General features: G+C 39.8%; 1 protein-coding gene across 3 annotated transcripts in view; it reads left to right on the top strand.

Moving 5' to 3' along the window:
• The window catches only part of HPSE2 (heparanase 2 (inactive)), a 772,172-nt gene that overhangs the window by 596,088 nt on the left and 160,095 nt on the right, over positions 1-15,989 (top strand). For all 3 annotated transcript variants that reach the window (XM_055252704.2, XM_055252710.2, XM_055252697.2), the window contains one exon: positions 14,698-14,804. In XM_055252704.2, coding sequence (XP_055108679.1) covers positions 14,698-14,804 — 107 coding nt within the window. The remainder of the gene's footprint in view (positions 1-14,697; positions 14,805-15,989) is intronic.

A 15,989-nucleotide genomic window follows, 5' to 3' on the forward strand; every position in this document is an offset into this window, starting at 1 on the left:
CATGGTAGTAAGGGAGAAGGACATGTAATTTCTTTGAAGTAATTAATAGATTTTAAGAGAAACTCTTGCTTTTAACCAGCTTTCCAGTTTACCTGCTTATTTGATCCTCTTAGTAAACAAGAAGAAAAGAGCAAAACAAAGAAACAAAAACCCACTTATTCTTGAGGACTATAGAACAACTCGAGGCACAATTAAAGGAAACATGAGGACAATGATAATATTAGTCTTCTCTAATGAAGAAAACTGGAAAATGAAAACACATTACTAGGGTAAGAACAGTAGTATCATCACAAAAGTCAGTGTTTGCTTGATTAATTCATTAATTCCCTCATTCATTCGGCAATATTGACTGCTTATTTCAATGCCCAGTGTCCATCACTTAGCAGGTGCTCAATACATGTTGGAGGGAAGGATGCACAAAGTGAGGGGCAGGTGAATGAGCAGAAGAAAGCATCTGAAGTATAAAAGAAGTAATGTCTTATCTCATTCACATTTATATGTGCTGTCTCTGCTGTTCACACTGCAGAAGAAACTTACCTGCTGCTAACTTTGTGGTAGTGTCGAATAGATGGAAATCAGTTTAGACAGCCCTATGAGCTATGCCTACGTATAGACATAGTAGGAAAGTATCTTCAGTGTATGTGTTTAGGAGTGATGGAAAAGTCTTTTTGTGGCCCCAAATAATATTTCAGTCTGTTTGTTTCAGACATTTCATTTGAGTGAACAATCTTTCATTCTACATTAGGATGATGATGAAGAATGTAAGCAATCTGGGAAGAGGTAGACTACACCGGCTTAAGTTCACACTAAGGCTTTAAAGGTAAATAGAAGATCCTTTCCCAAGAGCAGGTTTTGATGGAGAGGAAGAGAAACACAGGCCAAGGAAATACAGTTGGCCCTTGAATAACATGAGATTTAGAGGCGCTGATTCCCTTGCATAGTCGAAAATTCATTTACAGCTTTTGACTCCCCCAAAACTTAACTGCTAATAGCCTGCTGTTGACCAGAAGCCTTACTGATAACATAAGACTCACTGATAAGATAACACAAGCCTAACTGATAAACATATTTTGTCTGTTACCTGTGTCATCTACTGTATTTTTATAATAAAGTAAGCTAGAAGAAAGAAAATGTTATTAAGAAAATCATGGGCTGGGAGTGGCAGCTCATACCTGTAATCCCAGCACGTTGGGCGTCCAAAGCAGGTGAATCATTTGAGCCAGGAGTTCGAGACCAACCTGGGTAACATGTCAAAACCCCGTATCTACACACACACACACACAAAAACAAAAATTAGCTGGGCATGGTATCACATGCCTGTGATACTAGCTACTTGGGAGGCTGAGGTGGGAGGATTGCTTGAGCCCGGGGAGGTTGAGGCTGCAGTGAGCTGGGATCCTGCCACTGCACTCCAGCCTGGGCAACAAAACAAGACCCTGTTTCCAAAAATAAAAAGGGAATGAAAAGTAAGAAAATAAAATTATAAGAAAGAAAAAATATATTTACTGTTTATTAAGTGGAAGCAGATCATCATCATAAAGGTCTTTGTCCTCTTTGTCTCCACATTGAGTAGGATGAGGAGGAGAAAGAGGAGGCGTTGGTCTTGCTGTCTCAGGAATAGCAGAGGCAGAAGAGGTGGGGGAGGTGGAAGGGCAGAAACGAGAGGCACGTGCACCCAATGTAACTTTCACTGACATAAATTAATGTATAAGTGAACTCGCACAGTTCAAACCCATGTCATTTAAGGGTCACCTGTACTCAGAAGGCACAGGACCCCAAATACAAACTGTACCACATTAATACCTCGGGATAACATCAATGAGTGATTCTGAGTTTTATGGGGCCTGACATTTATACAATGGGGACCTTTATAAGGAAAATAAAACAAGGAAATCTGAGAATTATGTAAATATTTGACCATGTGAACACATTAGCGGGGCCCTTCTTAGGATATTGTTAGATGCCTGTGAAAGCAGGGAGCTGGAAATTTAAGCTCCATGAACTTCTCAGTAAATTAGCCTCTGTGACCCCACTTGGCTGTGCATCTGCAAATGGGAGAATATGACCTAAGGGAAACTTTGACTCTTTGCCTTCATATACAAGACATGAAAAATATTATAGTTGGGGAGTGACCCGAAAGATATGTTTACCACCAAAGAACACCAAAGTTTTAGTCATTGTCATTCCATGAACCTTAATTTCCTTGATTCTTAGATACAAATATTTCCTTGAATCTTAGAACAGATATTAGAGAATTCACTATTAATTTAATAACAACTGGGAAGGGAGAGGGTAAACAGCAGGCAAGTTTCATTTGATACTGATTTTGAATAATATCCTGATTTCAAAAGCATTGAATTGTGAAAAATGCATCATTAACTTACAGAAATATAATAATTGTATTCCTTTTGGGTTATAAATGCCATTTATTGAGTGCACTATATATTATTAATCTATTAAATAAACCAGTGATTTGCTCAAGCCAACAGAGCTTTTTAAGTAGTAAAATTGGAGTTCAAACTGAGGCTCATCTGACTCCAGAACCTGCACTCTTATCCATTACACTATTCAGTATTGCCCACACTTATCAACTATTTATTTTATAACCCATGTAATATTTATATTCCTAACCACCCAGGATTAGGAAGGCTTTCAAAGGAGAATACTGAATGAATGTTCTTGGTGAAAGAACATCAATTTGACCCCACAGTCAATTAATAATCTAGGGTGGGTATCCTGGAAGTGAGGGTTGAATGAACTGAATGGATGAATGAAGTAAGGGTTGAATGAATGAATGAAGTTGAGTATCATGATATTAGGCAAGTGATAGTGGAAGAGGACAAGACTTTTAGAGTGTTATTTGCATTGATCTACTGGATTCCATTCATATGTTTCATATGCACAGGCTCTTGGTCAGTGTTTAGTAAGGTCCTGCTATATGCAAGGCAATGACAATGTGAAGAAGGTATGTGCTACCCATGGACATTTGGAGGAATGGCCCTGGGAGCAAATTGCTGTTTGGGGCAAAAAGCTTCTTCAGGAGGAAGGGGCAACTTAGGATGACCATCCAGTGTTTCAGCATGTGAGTGGGAGGATTATAGGGTTTGTCCTAAGCAAGAGTAAAATTACCAGTGAGGCTGCTGGAACCTATGACTTGTAAGTAGGTAGGGGTTGGTTAGTCACAGAAAAGGACTGGGAAAGAGAGGAAGAGTAATTTATGTGCAAGTGGCTACTTTCCAATCTCTCTCTCACTAGCACTTATCCTTGAACATAGTCATTGCTTTGGGCTCTGTGAAACTTTTCTTTCCCATTTTCTTGCATATGATCATAATGTCCTTGCCTCCCCAGTGACTTTATCTTTTTTGTGTATGTTCTTATTTTAATTTTATATTTTGTTGCAATTACATTCAACTGCTTTTCTGTGGTTTGAGATAACAAGTGCAGAGAATGGAATTTTAAATCCTAAAAATGTCACAGAAACAGAAGCCGCAAATTAAAAATTGATCTGATACCGAAAGAAAATGGGCAAAGATGGCACTCCAGAACACAGAGATGATAAAAAGAAATTATACAGAAAAAGATTAATGAAACTGACAGGAAGTACATTAAACAGAAGAAATACATCAAGAGGAATGTGATGAGATATGGGAATGACTGAGCTCAGAATAGCCCAGCTTGTCTAACCTAAGAAGGACATGTTAAATATGGAGGCAGTTTAGCCAACCAGAAGTTGTGGGTCTCCTCAAACAGGAAATTGAATTAGAAAGTGAACAGAGCCCTAAACTGGAACTGTGAGGATTTGGTGTTTGCTCTTGTGATACTGAGATTAGTAGTTATCTTCTCTGAAACTTAGCTTTCTCATCAGTAAAATATTATCTCTCTCATTTATTTGTAAGTATTTTATAGGCAAAGTAATTGTCAAGCATTCTATAGGACATGCAAAAAGGAAAAAAAATAGAAAATTACAATTTAGTATAATAAGGTCAAGGTCAGAGGTAGGTCCAAATAACTTTGGAACCCAGAGGAGAAAAGAATTAACTTTCTGAAGGTTTGAGGAAAGTTTCACAGAGGAAATAACATTTGAAATAGGCTTGAAAAAAAAATCAAACAATGTGGATGAGAGGTGAGCAGGGGGAAAGGTAATCAGTAAAAATTATGGCCGGGCATGGTGGCTCACGCCTGTAATCCCAGCACTTTGGGAGGCCAAGGCAGGTGGATCATGAAGTCAGGAGATCGAGACCATCTTAGCTAACATGGTAAAACACCGTCTCTACTAAAAATACAAAAAATTAGCCAGGCATGGTGGCGGGCACCTGTAGTCCCAGCTACTCAGGAGGCTGAGGCAGGAGAATGGTGTGAACCTGGGAGGCGGAGCTTGCAGCGAGCTGAGATCGCGCCACTGCACTCCAACCTGGGCGACAGAGCAAGACTCCATCTCAAAAAAAAAAAAAAAAAAAAAAAAACTATCGCTTTGTGTAGTTGAAAAGTAGGCGTCCTTTCTTTGTAGTGAACCATAGGTCTTCCATAGGGGAGGAATGGGGCAAGAGGTAGCTAAGGGGTAGTTGTGAGAGTCTAAGAGAACAAGTTAAATAAAGCAGTTAGCATCTTATCCTGTGGTTTGGTGGTTCTCAACTTTATTTTATCATGTCTAAAATACTCCCATGGACAAATAGATAAATAGACTATGGGTTGTATGCAATTACTAGCTCCTTAGCTTTTTTTCCCCAGTTAAGGAAACATTTCAGAATTTTGGCAAAATATTATTATGACAACTTTGAATCCAATCTTTTTATTTTGAAGTAAATTATTCCCAAATCACTGTTTTCAATAGTATGTGAAACAAGTTGCTTGTAGCACATCTCCCAGCTGATCAAACAGACCTCTCTGGGCGCAAATGATTGAGTACCGCTGCTGGCAGTAGGGAACCACTAAAGGTTCTTAAGCTGGAGAGGGATTTGTCAAGTTAACAAATAGCAGCAGTGTGAAGGATGGACTAGAAGAGGAAAAGATTAGAGGCAGTAAGACCAAGGAACAAATGACAAGATCCAGAACTCAGGGAGGGGCAGTGAGGAAGAAGAGGACAGAGTCAATATCCTCTGCTCTAATGTAGCAGGTAAGTGGAGAGTCAAAAACACAAAAGAAGGATGGAAAGAAACATGGGAAGGGCATGGAGCTCTCGCCTTGACCACTTATAAATACAATAAGGAACAAAGACTGACAAGAGGCAAGGATGTCCCTAAGAAGAGCTCTGTGTGTAGGTAAGGTTTAAGAAGCTTCCTGTAGCTATTCAGCTCTTTGTAACCAACTCTGTAGAGGACCAGTTTGGGTTACTTAAAGAGCTACTGTTCTTCCTGAAATTCTGGGGAAGGTTGATTTCCAACTAGATGAGATGCTAGAATTAATGGGCTCCAGCTTCATTTGGAGGGTGGGCCTCCTGCCAGGGCTGATTAGCCCAGCTGGCCTGTCCGCTATTCCTGTTTTATTGCTTCCTTTCTCATTAAGGAAGGTGTTGGGTTTGGATAACCATAAACAACATGTCTGCTGCTACAAGGCTACCATTTCTTACACAGCCAGTGGCTGAAGCCAGGCTCTCAAGAGTCTTTTTAAAGGACTTAGATCCCAGTTTTAGAGGCAAGATATCAAGGAAACACAGGAAAAGGAAGCCCAAATTTGAAAATGTGCTACACAAATTGCTATTTTCTTATTTTTACTGTTTTTTTTCTTTTTTTTTTTTTAATTCAAAGTGGTAGGGAAAATAAACTAAAAAATCCAGGCTGTTTTCTCTGTCTCCTCTCTCTTTCTGTCTCCCTATTCCTCCCTCAGCATGTCCATGTGAAACAGTACTAATAATCCCCAGCCCTGAAATATGAAGGAATGGAACTAGAAGGGTTTCCCTTTATACAACTCTGCCTCTAGCAGGCCCAAGGATTCAGAGCAGCCACTGGCCCTTTACTGAGCAGTTTTCAGGGTGCCCAAAAGCCCCCTTGACCACATGGACCCAAGGACTGAAGTCTATTTGGGAACAGAAGAACAGCTGAAAGGCAGCCAACCACTCAGCTCCCTTTACCTTCACTTAAGTAATTTCAGCATTCGTACTTCTTACTCCCCAGACAGTGTATCCCTTAAAATAACCTTCATTGGCACATCATTTCTCACCGGGAACTGTACCCTTTTTCTTTCCAAAGTACTCCAAGTTTCTCTCTTCTAGCACAGGGAGAATCATGTTTACTACAAAAAACCACAGTGTTGAACTATAGCCCTCAGTTTCTTAAGAGTTTTACTTTCTAAGGGAATTTTGCAGCTGGTTCCATCTGTTTCTCCTAATTTTTTTCTTTCATCTTCTGCCCATGCTGATTTCCTTCCCGGACCCAACCAGCACCCAGCTTCAGTGTCTGTACCTCCACTACATGTCACCATCATGCTGTTCTCTGCTCATGGAAGATACAGAGTTCATAAGCCTCCCACCGTGCCCCAAACAGTAAATACTCAGAAAATATTTGTTGGTTTGTACTGACTACTCCTAGAACCTTTAACATTAATAATTTCTAGGAATATTTCCCCAAAAAACATTTCATATAACTGGTTTAGTTTTTGTATGAAAGTTGTTCCTCACTGTGTGTTTTTTGTTCATGTGGCTTGACTGGAATTACCCCTGGGCTGAGAATAGATAAATGAACTACTCTGAATGATAATTATGTTTGTGTGAGTTATCCATGTGCATTTTAAATTCTAAACTGGCCTTTCCTGCTGCTTAGCATGCATCTGGGCTATTACCTATCACCACAAGTCCTATGTCTGAAGGAAAAACAACCAACTCTGATGTTATTCATTCAAACACAAGCTCATGTGCCTTGGACAAGGAGAGTGGTCTAGGTAACATTTTGGTTTACACCTCTAAGTGCTTACTATATGCCAGACACTACTTCAACTGCTTTACAAATACTATATAATTTAAATATCATAAAATCCTCTAAGGCAGATATGATTCTGATTTTACAGCTGAGGAAACTGAAACGCAGACAGGTAATATAACTCACTGAAAGTCATGCAGTAAGTAAATAATAGAACCAGAATTCAAATGCAGGCAATCCGTCTCCAGAGTCCATGCCCCTAACTGCTCCTCAATTTTAGATTGTTTCCTTTCAAATCTCCCTGCAAGTCAGAAGAGAATTCTGATTAACTTTTTTTTTTTTATTTTCTAAGAGACTCTCATGTAGGCTGGAGTGCAGTGGTGTGAACATAACTCACTGCCTCCTGCCTCAGCCTCCTGAGTAGCTGGGACTACAGGCACAAGCCACCATGATTGGCTAATTTTTTGTTTTTCTTTTTTGAGACATGGAATTTAGCTATGTTGCCCAGGCTGGTCTCAAACTCCTGGCCTCAAGTGATCCTCCCACCTCAGCCTCCCAAGTAGTAGGGCTACAGGCGTAACTTTTATTTACAGTCTATGTCCTTGAAGGGTCCTGTGGACACAGTATTTTATAAATCCAACCGTTTTCTGGAATCAAGTCCTCACTTAAAGGAGCTAGAGTTTGAACTCCTTTTGAAAAATAATCATCTCAGCCAGGTGCGCTGGCTCACGCCTGTAATCCCAGCACTTTGAGAGGCTGAAGTGAGCGGATCACAAGGTCAGGAGATCGAGACCACCCTGGCTAGCACGGTGAAATCCCATCTCTACTAAAAATACAAAAAATTAGCCGGGCATGGTGGTGGGCACCTGTAGTCCCAGCTACTCGAGAGGCTGAGGCAGGAGAATGGCGTGAACCCAGGAGGGGGAGCTTGCAAGTGAGCCGAGATCACGCCACTGCAATCCAGCCTGGGAAACAGAGCGAGACTCCATCTTGAGAAAAAAAAGAAAGAAAAATAATATCTCATACAAAGCACCCCTCTGAGTTGGGCATGCCACCATCCAACTAAGTACAGTAGGTTCTTGAATAATTTCATTTCATTTAACATCATTTTATTATAATATTGATGAAAAAAATCAATTCCCAGCTGGGGCCACTGTCTGGGTTTTCTCTGGATACTCCTGCAACTATGTAGATTGCATTAGGTTTCTGGGGTGTCTAAATGGTCCCTGTCCAAGTGAGTATGGGTGTGGGTATGAGTGGCCCTGCAATGGAATGATAACCTGTCCATGGCTGGTTCTCACCTTGCACTCTGAGCCTCCGAGATAGGCTCTGGCTACTCTCAACCCTGAACTGGTATAAGCAGGTTGGAAAATAAATGAATGAATGAATAAAAATTATTGTAAAATAAAAATTTGTAAAGTCTACAATAATTATACAAATGCACAATAAATGATGTGGCACTAAAGCACACAGCAAGTCTGTCATATTTGTGATTGTTTTTGAACTTCCTGGTGATAGGAGGTGCTCCTTTTTGCTTTGCAAACAAATTCCTTGATTTAATCCCCACCCCCATGACTACCACCACTCACTGATTCACCAAAAATTGGGTAAATGATTTTCTTACTTGTTTTTATTCATCTTTTTTCTTTTTTTTTTTTTTGAGACGGAGTCTCGCTCTGTCGCCCAGGCTGGAGTGCAGTGGTGCGATCTTGGCTCACTGCAAGCTCCCCCTCCCAGGTTCACGCAGTTCTTCTGCCTCAGGCTCCCAAGTAGCTGGGACTACAGGCACCCGCCACCACACCTGGCTAATTTTGTTTTTGTATTTTTAGTAGAGACGGGGTTTCACCCTGTTAGCCAGGCTGGTCTCTATCTCTTGACCTTGAGATCCGCCCGCCTCGGCCTCCCAAATTGCTGGGATTACAGGTGTGAGCGACCACGCCTGGCCTATTCATGTTTTTTAAATGTGTATATAGATCACACTTATTTCAGTGATTAGTATTAAAAGTTTTGGGGTCTTTATTTAGAAATTCGGTGATGTTTTTGTGACCAGAAATATGTCATAGGAACTTAATTCTTATTAGTATCATTTAGCCTATAGCAAAATTCGTTATATTATACGTTCTTTTGCTTAAAGTTGCCGTTTCCAAGGACCTATTGATGACTTTAAGTGAAGACTTATTGTACTTACAGCAAACGTCCTCAAGTGATAAATGTGGAAATATATGATTGTTTCTTTTCTTAATATCAGAATATTATAACAAGCTTGATAACACATAAAATCCTTCTGGTATCCAAATCACCTTGTACGGTAATTGACTTTTAACACTTCTGAGGTTATTGGATTCCATACATAAATTACCCGCTAAGCAAAGCACAATTTTCCTTTTCCCTCTCAGATCAAGGAGAAAACTCCAGGCCTGATATCCTGAGATTCGGCAAATAAGCATGTTGCTCTTCTCTAGATCTTTCATGTTGTAATAGGTTTTCATTGTATATTTTTCCTGATCTCTAAGGTTGTTTTTGCAATCAGCATATTGCTTCCAATTCTTTGATCAGGTTTTAGTCGCCCTTTATCAAGTCACATGACTTCCTTAAGGAGTGGCAGTTTACTGTGAGCTTGTGCAAGGGCAGGTATGGAATTGCATTAACTTCTTTGTGTTACACACAGTCTCCTGTGCAGCACTTACTCTGTGCCAGGCATTCTGATAGGAAGTAAATACAAAAGTGAATAAAAGTATTCCCTGCCTTCAAAGAGCTAATGGTTCAAGATTTCTAGGAAATTTCCTGAATTTCTTACTTGGATCAAAAATGGTAGTTCAGAATCCTACCACCAAACCATAAGAATAATTGGCACTAGTTCCTCTGAATTCATGCATCACCATAGAAGGACCCACATAAATGTTTATCTGCTAGTTCTGTGCTCCTTTTCACTAACTCTGAGGATCTTCCTGTGATTGGCCTAGTATATGTGTCTTTGGCCTTTGACAAGGAAAGATCCTTAACACAATCCTATTAGGTATTATTCCAGCTTACATGTGAGGAAATTGAAGCTCAAAGTGGTTATAAAATAATAAAACTTTAATTTGTATATCATTTTACAGTTTTTATCATTTTACAATTAAAATGATATACAAATAACTATCATGATACAGTTTCATTATATATATATGATCTCATAGCAGCTGCAGGGATCTTTACATAAGTCAGATCAGATCACTTTCTTGGTTAAATCCCTCCAATAGCTTTCCATCACACTCAGAATAAAAATACTCCTTTCTTCTCTGACCTCATTTTTAAATATTTCACTCCCTTGCTTTCTACACTCTAGATAGTCTTCTTTTGGTTCTAAAAACAGCAGACCTATTTCCACCTGAGGTCCTTTTTCTGTGTTGTTCTTCTAAATCCATTAAGAGGCTGGCTCCTTCACTGAGTTCTCAGCTCAGATACCACCTTCCACATGAGCCTTCTCTGACCACTATCTAAAGTACTGACCTTACCCTCCTGTCAAATTGCTCTCTAGCGTGTTACTCTGTTTTGTTTTCTTCCATCACTTATTATCTAAATTTCTTTTATTTGTATACTTGTTTATTATTATTCTCCTTCCCTTGACTAAAATGTAAGACAACAAGAACAAAGACTTGTTGTGCTTCATTGCTATAGACCCACCCCTAGAAGTCTACTTGGCATATAGTAGATGCTGAATAAATATTTGTTGAATGAATCAGTTAATGCCTTTGATAATGCATTAATGTTTTTAGATGGGAAATCCTTAGCCCTTTCTGGCCTCATGTTTGTATATTCTCCCTAGACAATTTCATTTACTCCTGTGGATTTTTCTACCTTTCTCAGTGTTTTCTTCCAGCCCAGATCTTTGTTTCTGAGATGACCAGCTCTGAGCTGTGTTTGACTTTTTTTTTTCATTTTCCATACTTGTTGTTTTAAATTTCAGAATCAAAGATACTGTAGACCTTTGGGTGATAACCAAGGGAATCTACATTAGCATTATAAAATACTAACACATTTTAACATTTATATTTAAAAGGAACTTAGAGTTCATCTACTACAAATTCATGACTTTAAATGTGGATGAAGATATTGAAGTCCAAGATAATAACTGCTGCAAGTGTCACAACTAGCATGTAGCATAACCCAGAATTTCCAGGGTACATTCTTTTTTCCACATTATGTTTATTTGCCTACTTAGACCATACCTCTCCTTTTGTTAATGTGTTCTTTTACACGTATTTATTTACTGAGATATAATTCACATAGCATAAAATTCACCCTTTGCAAGTATGAAATTCAGTGGTTTTTAATATATTCATAGAATTTTGAAATCATCTCCACAATCTAATTTTAGAACCTGTTCATCACCTCCAAAAGAAACCTCATACTGATTAACAATCACTCTCCTTTCCCCCTCCCATCTTAAACTTCCTCTTCTTCTTCAATCCTAGGAAACCATTAGTCTACTTATTGTCTCTATGAATTTGCCTATTCTGAACATTTCATATAAATAGAACCATATCATATGCGGCCTTCCGTGTCTGGCTTCTTCCACTTAGCTTAATGTTTTCAAGGTTCATTTATGTTAAAGTATTTACCTTTTTGTTTTGTTTAACCAAAGCTCCTTTCTATAACTGCCTTTAAATCTATCTTTGAGCACAAAATTAAACATTAAATATCCTGCAAGCCAAAGACAAAAAAAAGAAAAACACAAATATATTACTCTGCTTTGGTTACTCATAAAGGAAGTGCATAGTTTATCATGTACACAGATTTTTTTTAGCACTATATTTTAAGGGAAATCATAGATGTAGTCCTTTAATCTGGCCATATGGATGTGTCTTTTGATTATTTAAGGCATTTTTCTTACTTTCTTATTCCTACAATTCCCTGCTTCCCTTGAGTTGGGCATGAACAGTATTGAAAGGGGTGAGAGGACTACCTGGTGGCATCCTCAAACGACTCTTCTTTTTTTGTGTATAAAAGTGAAGTTTTACTTAATCTTTACCAACATGCTATTGACCACCACCGTTAATTCTCAGGATTTTTCTTCCATTTATGATCATAATACTCACTTTAATCTCAAATTTGTGTAATTTTCTTACAACTTTGTTTCTGAAAGGGGTCAGTAACTTTGCCAACCCAAAATACATTCCAAATAATGCAAATTCTCTAGCAAATGTGGGGAGAGAGGGCAGGGAGCTGTACCTCACTAGAAATGAAAAGAGGAATATGATTGATTGTTGATGTCTATGTACCCATGGGTTTGGCCACATATATTTTTTCTTTTTGAAGGCCCTCAGGTGCAGCGAATTAAGCTAACATACTACTCCTAAACTAACAGCAAACTATTATCATCAGTTCATGAAAGGTCTTGTTTTTGTTTTAATTTTTACCTCTCTCTTATACATGCTTTCCTTATGTGTTTGATGTACGTTCTTAAGAGGCATGTGTCATAGGGTGTTTAGTGTTATTGGGTGCGAATGAGCAATTTCGTAAGTAATACTGTGCCCTAAATCTCACTCGGTGTGTTTTCTTTTTTTTTAATTTACCACTAAACCTTTAAAGACTATTCATGATGTTGGATTTACATTGACTTTATTGTTTTAACTGCTGCATAATATTGTATAGTATATATCCACATTTTATTTTTCCATTCCTGTAGCAGTGGACATCTGCTACAGTGACATAGAAAGAATTCTCATTCTTACCTCTTTAGAGACCTGAGGAAGAATTTCTTTGGTATGTATGTCTAGTAGAGTAGCTGGGGTGGGGGGGGGGCGGGGCGGGGGGTCATAGGACCTAAATACACTATTTTCTTTATCCAGCCTCTTTAGTGCATAGCTGGCATCCTCCCAGTCCCAACTTCTACTCTAGCCATCATTGTAGAGATCAGGGCTGGGCCAGCATGCAGGCTGCAGCCAGCTAGGTGTCAGTGTACTAGGTAGTACCTCACTTCTTATTTCCTTCTCTGAGGCAGAGATGAGGAACACTCAGAGAATCTGCTTAGCACTCAGGACTGCACGTGAAATACGGATAGAGGAGCAAGGCTACTCATGCTTTCCCTTGTATCCCCTTCGGGGTCAGTTCTGAGACACAGTCTGTAAGGCTCTTACCAAGATCCCTGTGAGACTGAGTAGTTGCCAGCATTGGTTGTCAGTTTGAAAATGCATCCTTGTCTTTGTTTTCCCTTCTTCCCTATTTCAGTCCCCCAGTTCCTCATTCCTGCTCCTTGGTATTATTTCTTGAGTGAACTGCAGATAAGCCTTTGACTCAGGTTCTGCTTTCAGGGTCTACCCAGTATACAATCTTACTCCTAAGTGATGATTGCAGTCCCGAGCATCTGCACCCTGATCTGAATAGTTTGGTCAGTCTTCACCTTGTGGGTCAGAGACTAGGCCATTTCAAATCTTCAGTGTGCCACCTTTTTTTTTCTTTTTTTTTTAATTAATTTTTTTTTTTTTTGCACACAAAACAATAAACATTTTCTAAAAATACATACAAACAAAAAGATGCATATCAAACATATTAGGAAGGTTGCACATGGGAAGACGGGGAATAGAAATGGGGGGTGGGAATTAAAGAAAATAAATGAGAGAGGGACTTTGTATGGATCAATGATAATAACTCAATCCTCTATATGACAAAGAAGAAGGAGAAGGAAGAGGAAGAAAAAGACAGTGGGATAAAGGATCAGAAAGGGAGGAAAATAGAAAAAATTAGAGTACGACTCCAGGGTAGACCTGTTTTGTTGTCGCTGGGTTGGTTGGTTGGTTTGTCTGATGTATTTTTCATATGCTTCGCCATGTTGGCCAGGCTGGTCTCGAACTCCTAGCCTCAAGTGATCAACCTGCCTCGGCCTCCCAGAGTGCCGGGACTACAGGTGTAAGCCACCACGTCCAGCCCCCACATTGCGTCTGGCCTCTGTGGTAGACCTCCCAGACGGGGTGGCCGGGCAGAGGCGCTCCCCACATCCCAGACGGGGCGGCTGGGCAGAGGCGCTCCTCACTTCCCAGATGGGGCGGCCGGGCAGAGTCGCTCCTCACATCCCAGACGATGGGCGGCCGGGCAGAGGCGCTCCTCACTTCCCAGGTGGGGCAGTTGGGCAGAGGCGCTCCTCACTTCCCAGACGAGGCGGCTGGGCAGAGGCACTCCTCACTTCTTCCCAGATGGGGTTGCCGGGCAGAGGCGCTCCTCACTTCTTCAGTGTGCCACCTTTCAACAAGAAGTTTTGCTTCTGCTTGGAAGGCACGCAGTTATTCCCTGTGTGGGATGTGTCATTTGTGGGTCAATGACTTTTCTTTTTACCCTTACTGCAGTTATTTTCAAAATGTGATTACAATATACCTGCACTAGTAATTATAAAATACATCTCCCACGAGCATTCTCTCTACCTTCTTGTGATTTGTGACTTTTGATGCTTGTGATGCATTTGTGGCTTTTAGGTAGTACATGTGTCATAGATGTGCTATAAGAGAGACTGAAAAGCATTGTTTCTCAATGTTTGTTGATATGGAAATACAATATGATTTATATTTTTTAGTGGAAAGTACTGCAGTCAGTTTACATCCTAGAGGATGCACTTGTTCTGTCACATTATCAGTTGGGTTTACTTAGGGAAAAATGATAATTTCTTTAAATGGATACGTGTCAATGTTAATGCATTTTGGTTTGTGAATGCCAACTCACTGAAATGGGTGCATCATCATGAAAAAGCACAAATCATGACCCCCTGAAAACAGGAAATCAGATCAACTTCCTTAAGGGAATGTGTGTTTCTTCTCAGTGGGAATAGCTTTTAAAACCTCATTATCCCTTTCTGCTTTTGTTGTGTAAACAGGTGGTTAATACATACACTCCAGGAAAGAAGATTTGGCTTGAAGGTGTGGTGACCACCTCAGCTGGAGGCACAAACAATCTATCCGATTCCTATGCTGCAGGATTCTTGTGAGTAACACTTGCAAGTTCACGCCCAGGGGCTTTCAGGAGGGAAGGACAGTGAATCTCTGGTATTGCTACTTATTCTGCCCATCCTAGGGGTGAGGCATGTTTCCCATTGAAAGTTCATTTCATTCATTCATGTATGTCTTAAACCATTCAACAATGATCAACACCTTCTCTAGATATTAAAATGTCAGGCACAGGCATCAGAGCAAAGATTATAGTAAGTAATAGTAGTAACAGTAATAATTATAATAATAACAGCTTTATTGAATGTCTAAAGTTCAAAACAGTGTAAACAACACACATTTTCTAAGCCAATTTTCACTATAGTCTTGGGAGATAGGTAACAATAAGGCATGGTTTTTTCCCTCCAGAAAAAAAATGTGATTGGTGGAACTGGGATAGGAGATAACTACATTGTAAAGCTGTAGGAGGTAAGTGCCGTAGTAATCATACTTTTAATGATACAGTGCTTACTGCTGTCTGAAGTGCTTTATTTATATTTCATAATTTAACAACCAATGAAATCGATGCTACTGCGTTTATAACAATTTAGTGAAATAGATGCTATTATTATCCCATTTACAGATGAGAAAACTGAAAGAGGTGAAGTAACTTATCCAAGATCACTCATTTAGTTAGTGGCACAGCTTGGACTCAAACCCAGGCAGTTTGCTCTGGAGTACAGCTTCTTTACCACTGCAGTAGACCACCTGCCTTTCTGCCTCACATGGTCTGTCTACAAAAGAAAAATGACAGACATGCAAAGGAATAAAGAATTTCTGTGACTGGGAGTATCAGGAAGGACTTCACGGAGGAAGTGGCATTTGAGTGAAGCAAATTTATTACTCTAATTTCTATAGGTGGGAGTCATGGTGATGGCAGAGGAGAGCCTTCTAGGCCCAGGAAACATTATGAGCAAAGGCACAGAGGAGCAGAGAATGACTAATGTGACTAAAGCCTTGTCATCTGCGAGGATGCAATGAGGACTGAGACTCAGGAAAGGGCTTACCACCAAATTACAGAAGGTCTTAAAAACTCGGTAGAGGAAGTGAGGCCTTGTTCTATATTCACAGCAAGCCACTGAAGATTGTGAAGGAGAAAGAGAGAGAGAGAGAAAATCTGGAGAATCTGACTTGTGTTTTAAAACATTGACTTTGGCCGGGCGCGGTGGCTCACGCTTGTAAT

This window comes from Symphalangus syndactylus, chromosome 2 (assembly GCF_028878055.3).
Source record: "Symphalangus syndactylus isolate Jambi chromosome 2, NHGRI_mSymSyn1-v2.1_pri, whole genome shotgun sequence".
NCBI classification, from domain to species: Eukaryota; Metazoa; Chordata; class Mammalia; order Primates; family Hylobatidae; genus Symphalangus; species Symphalangus syndactylus.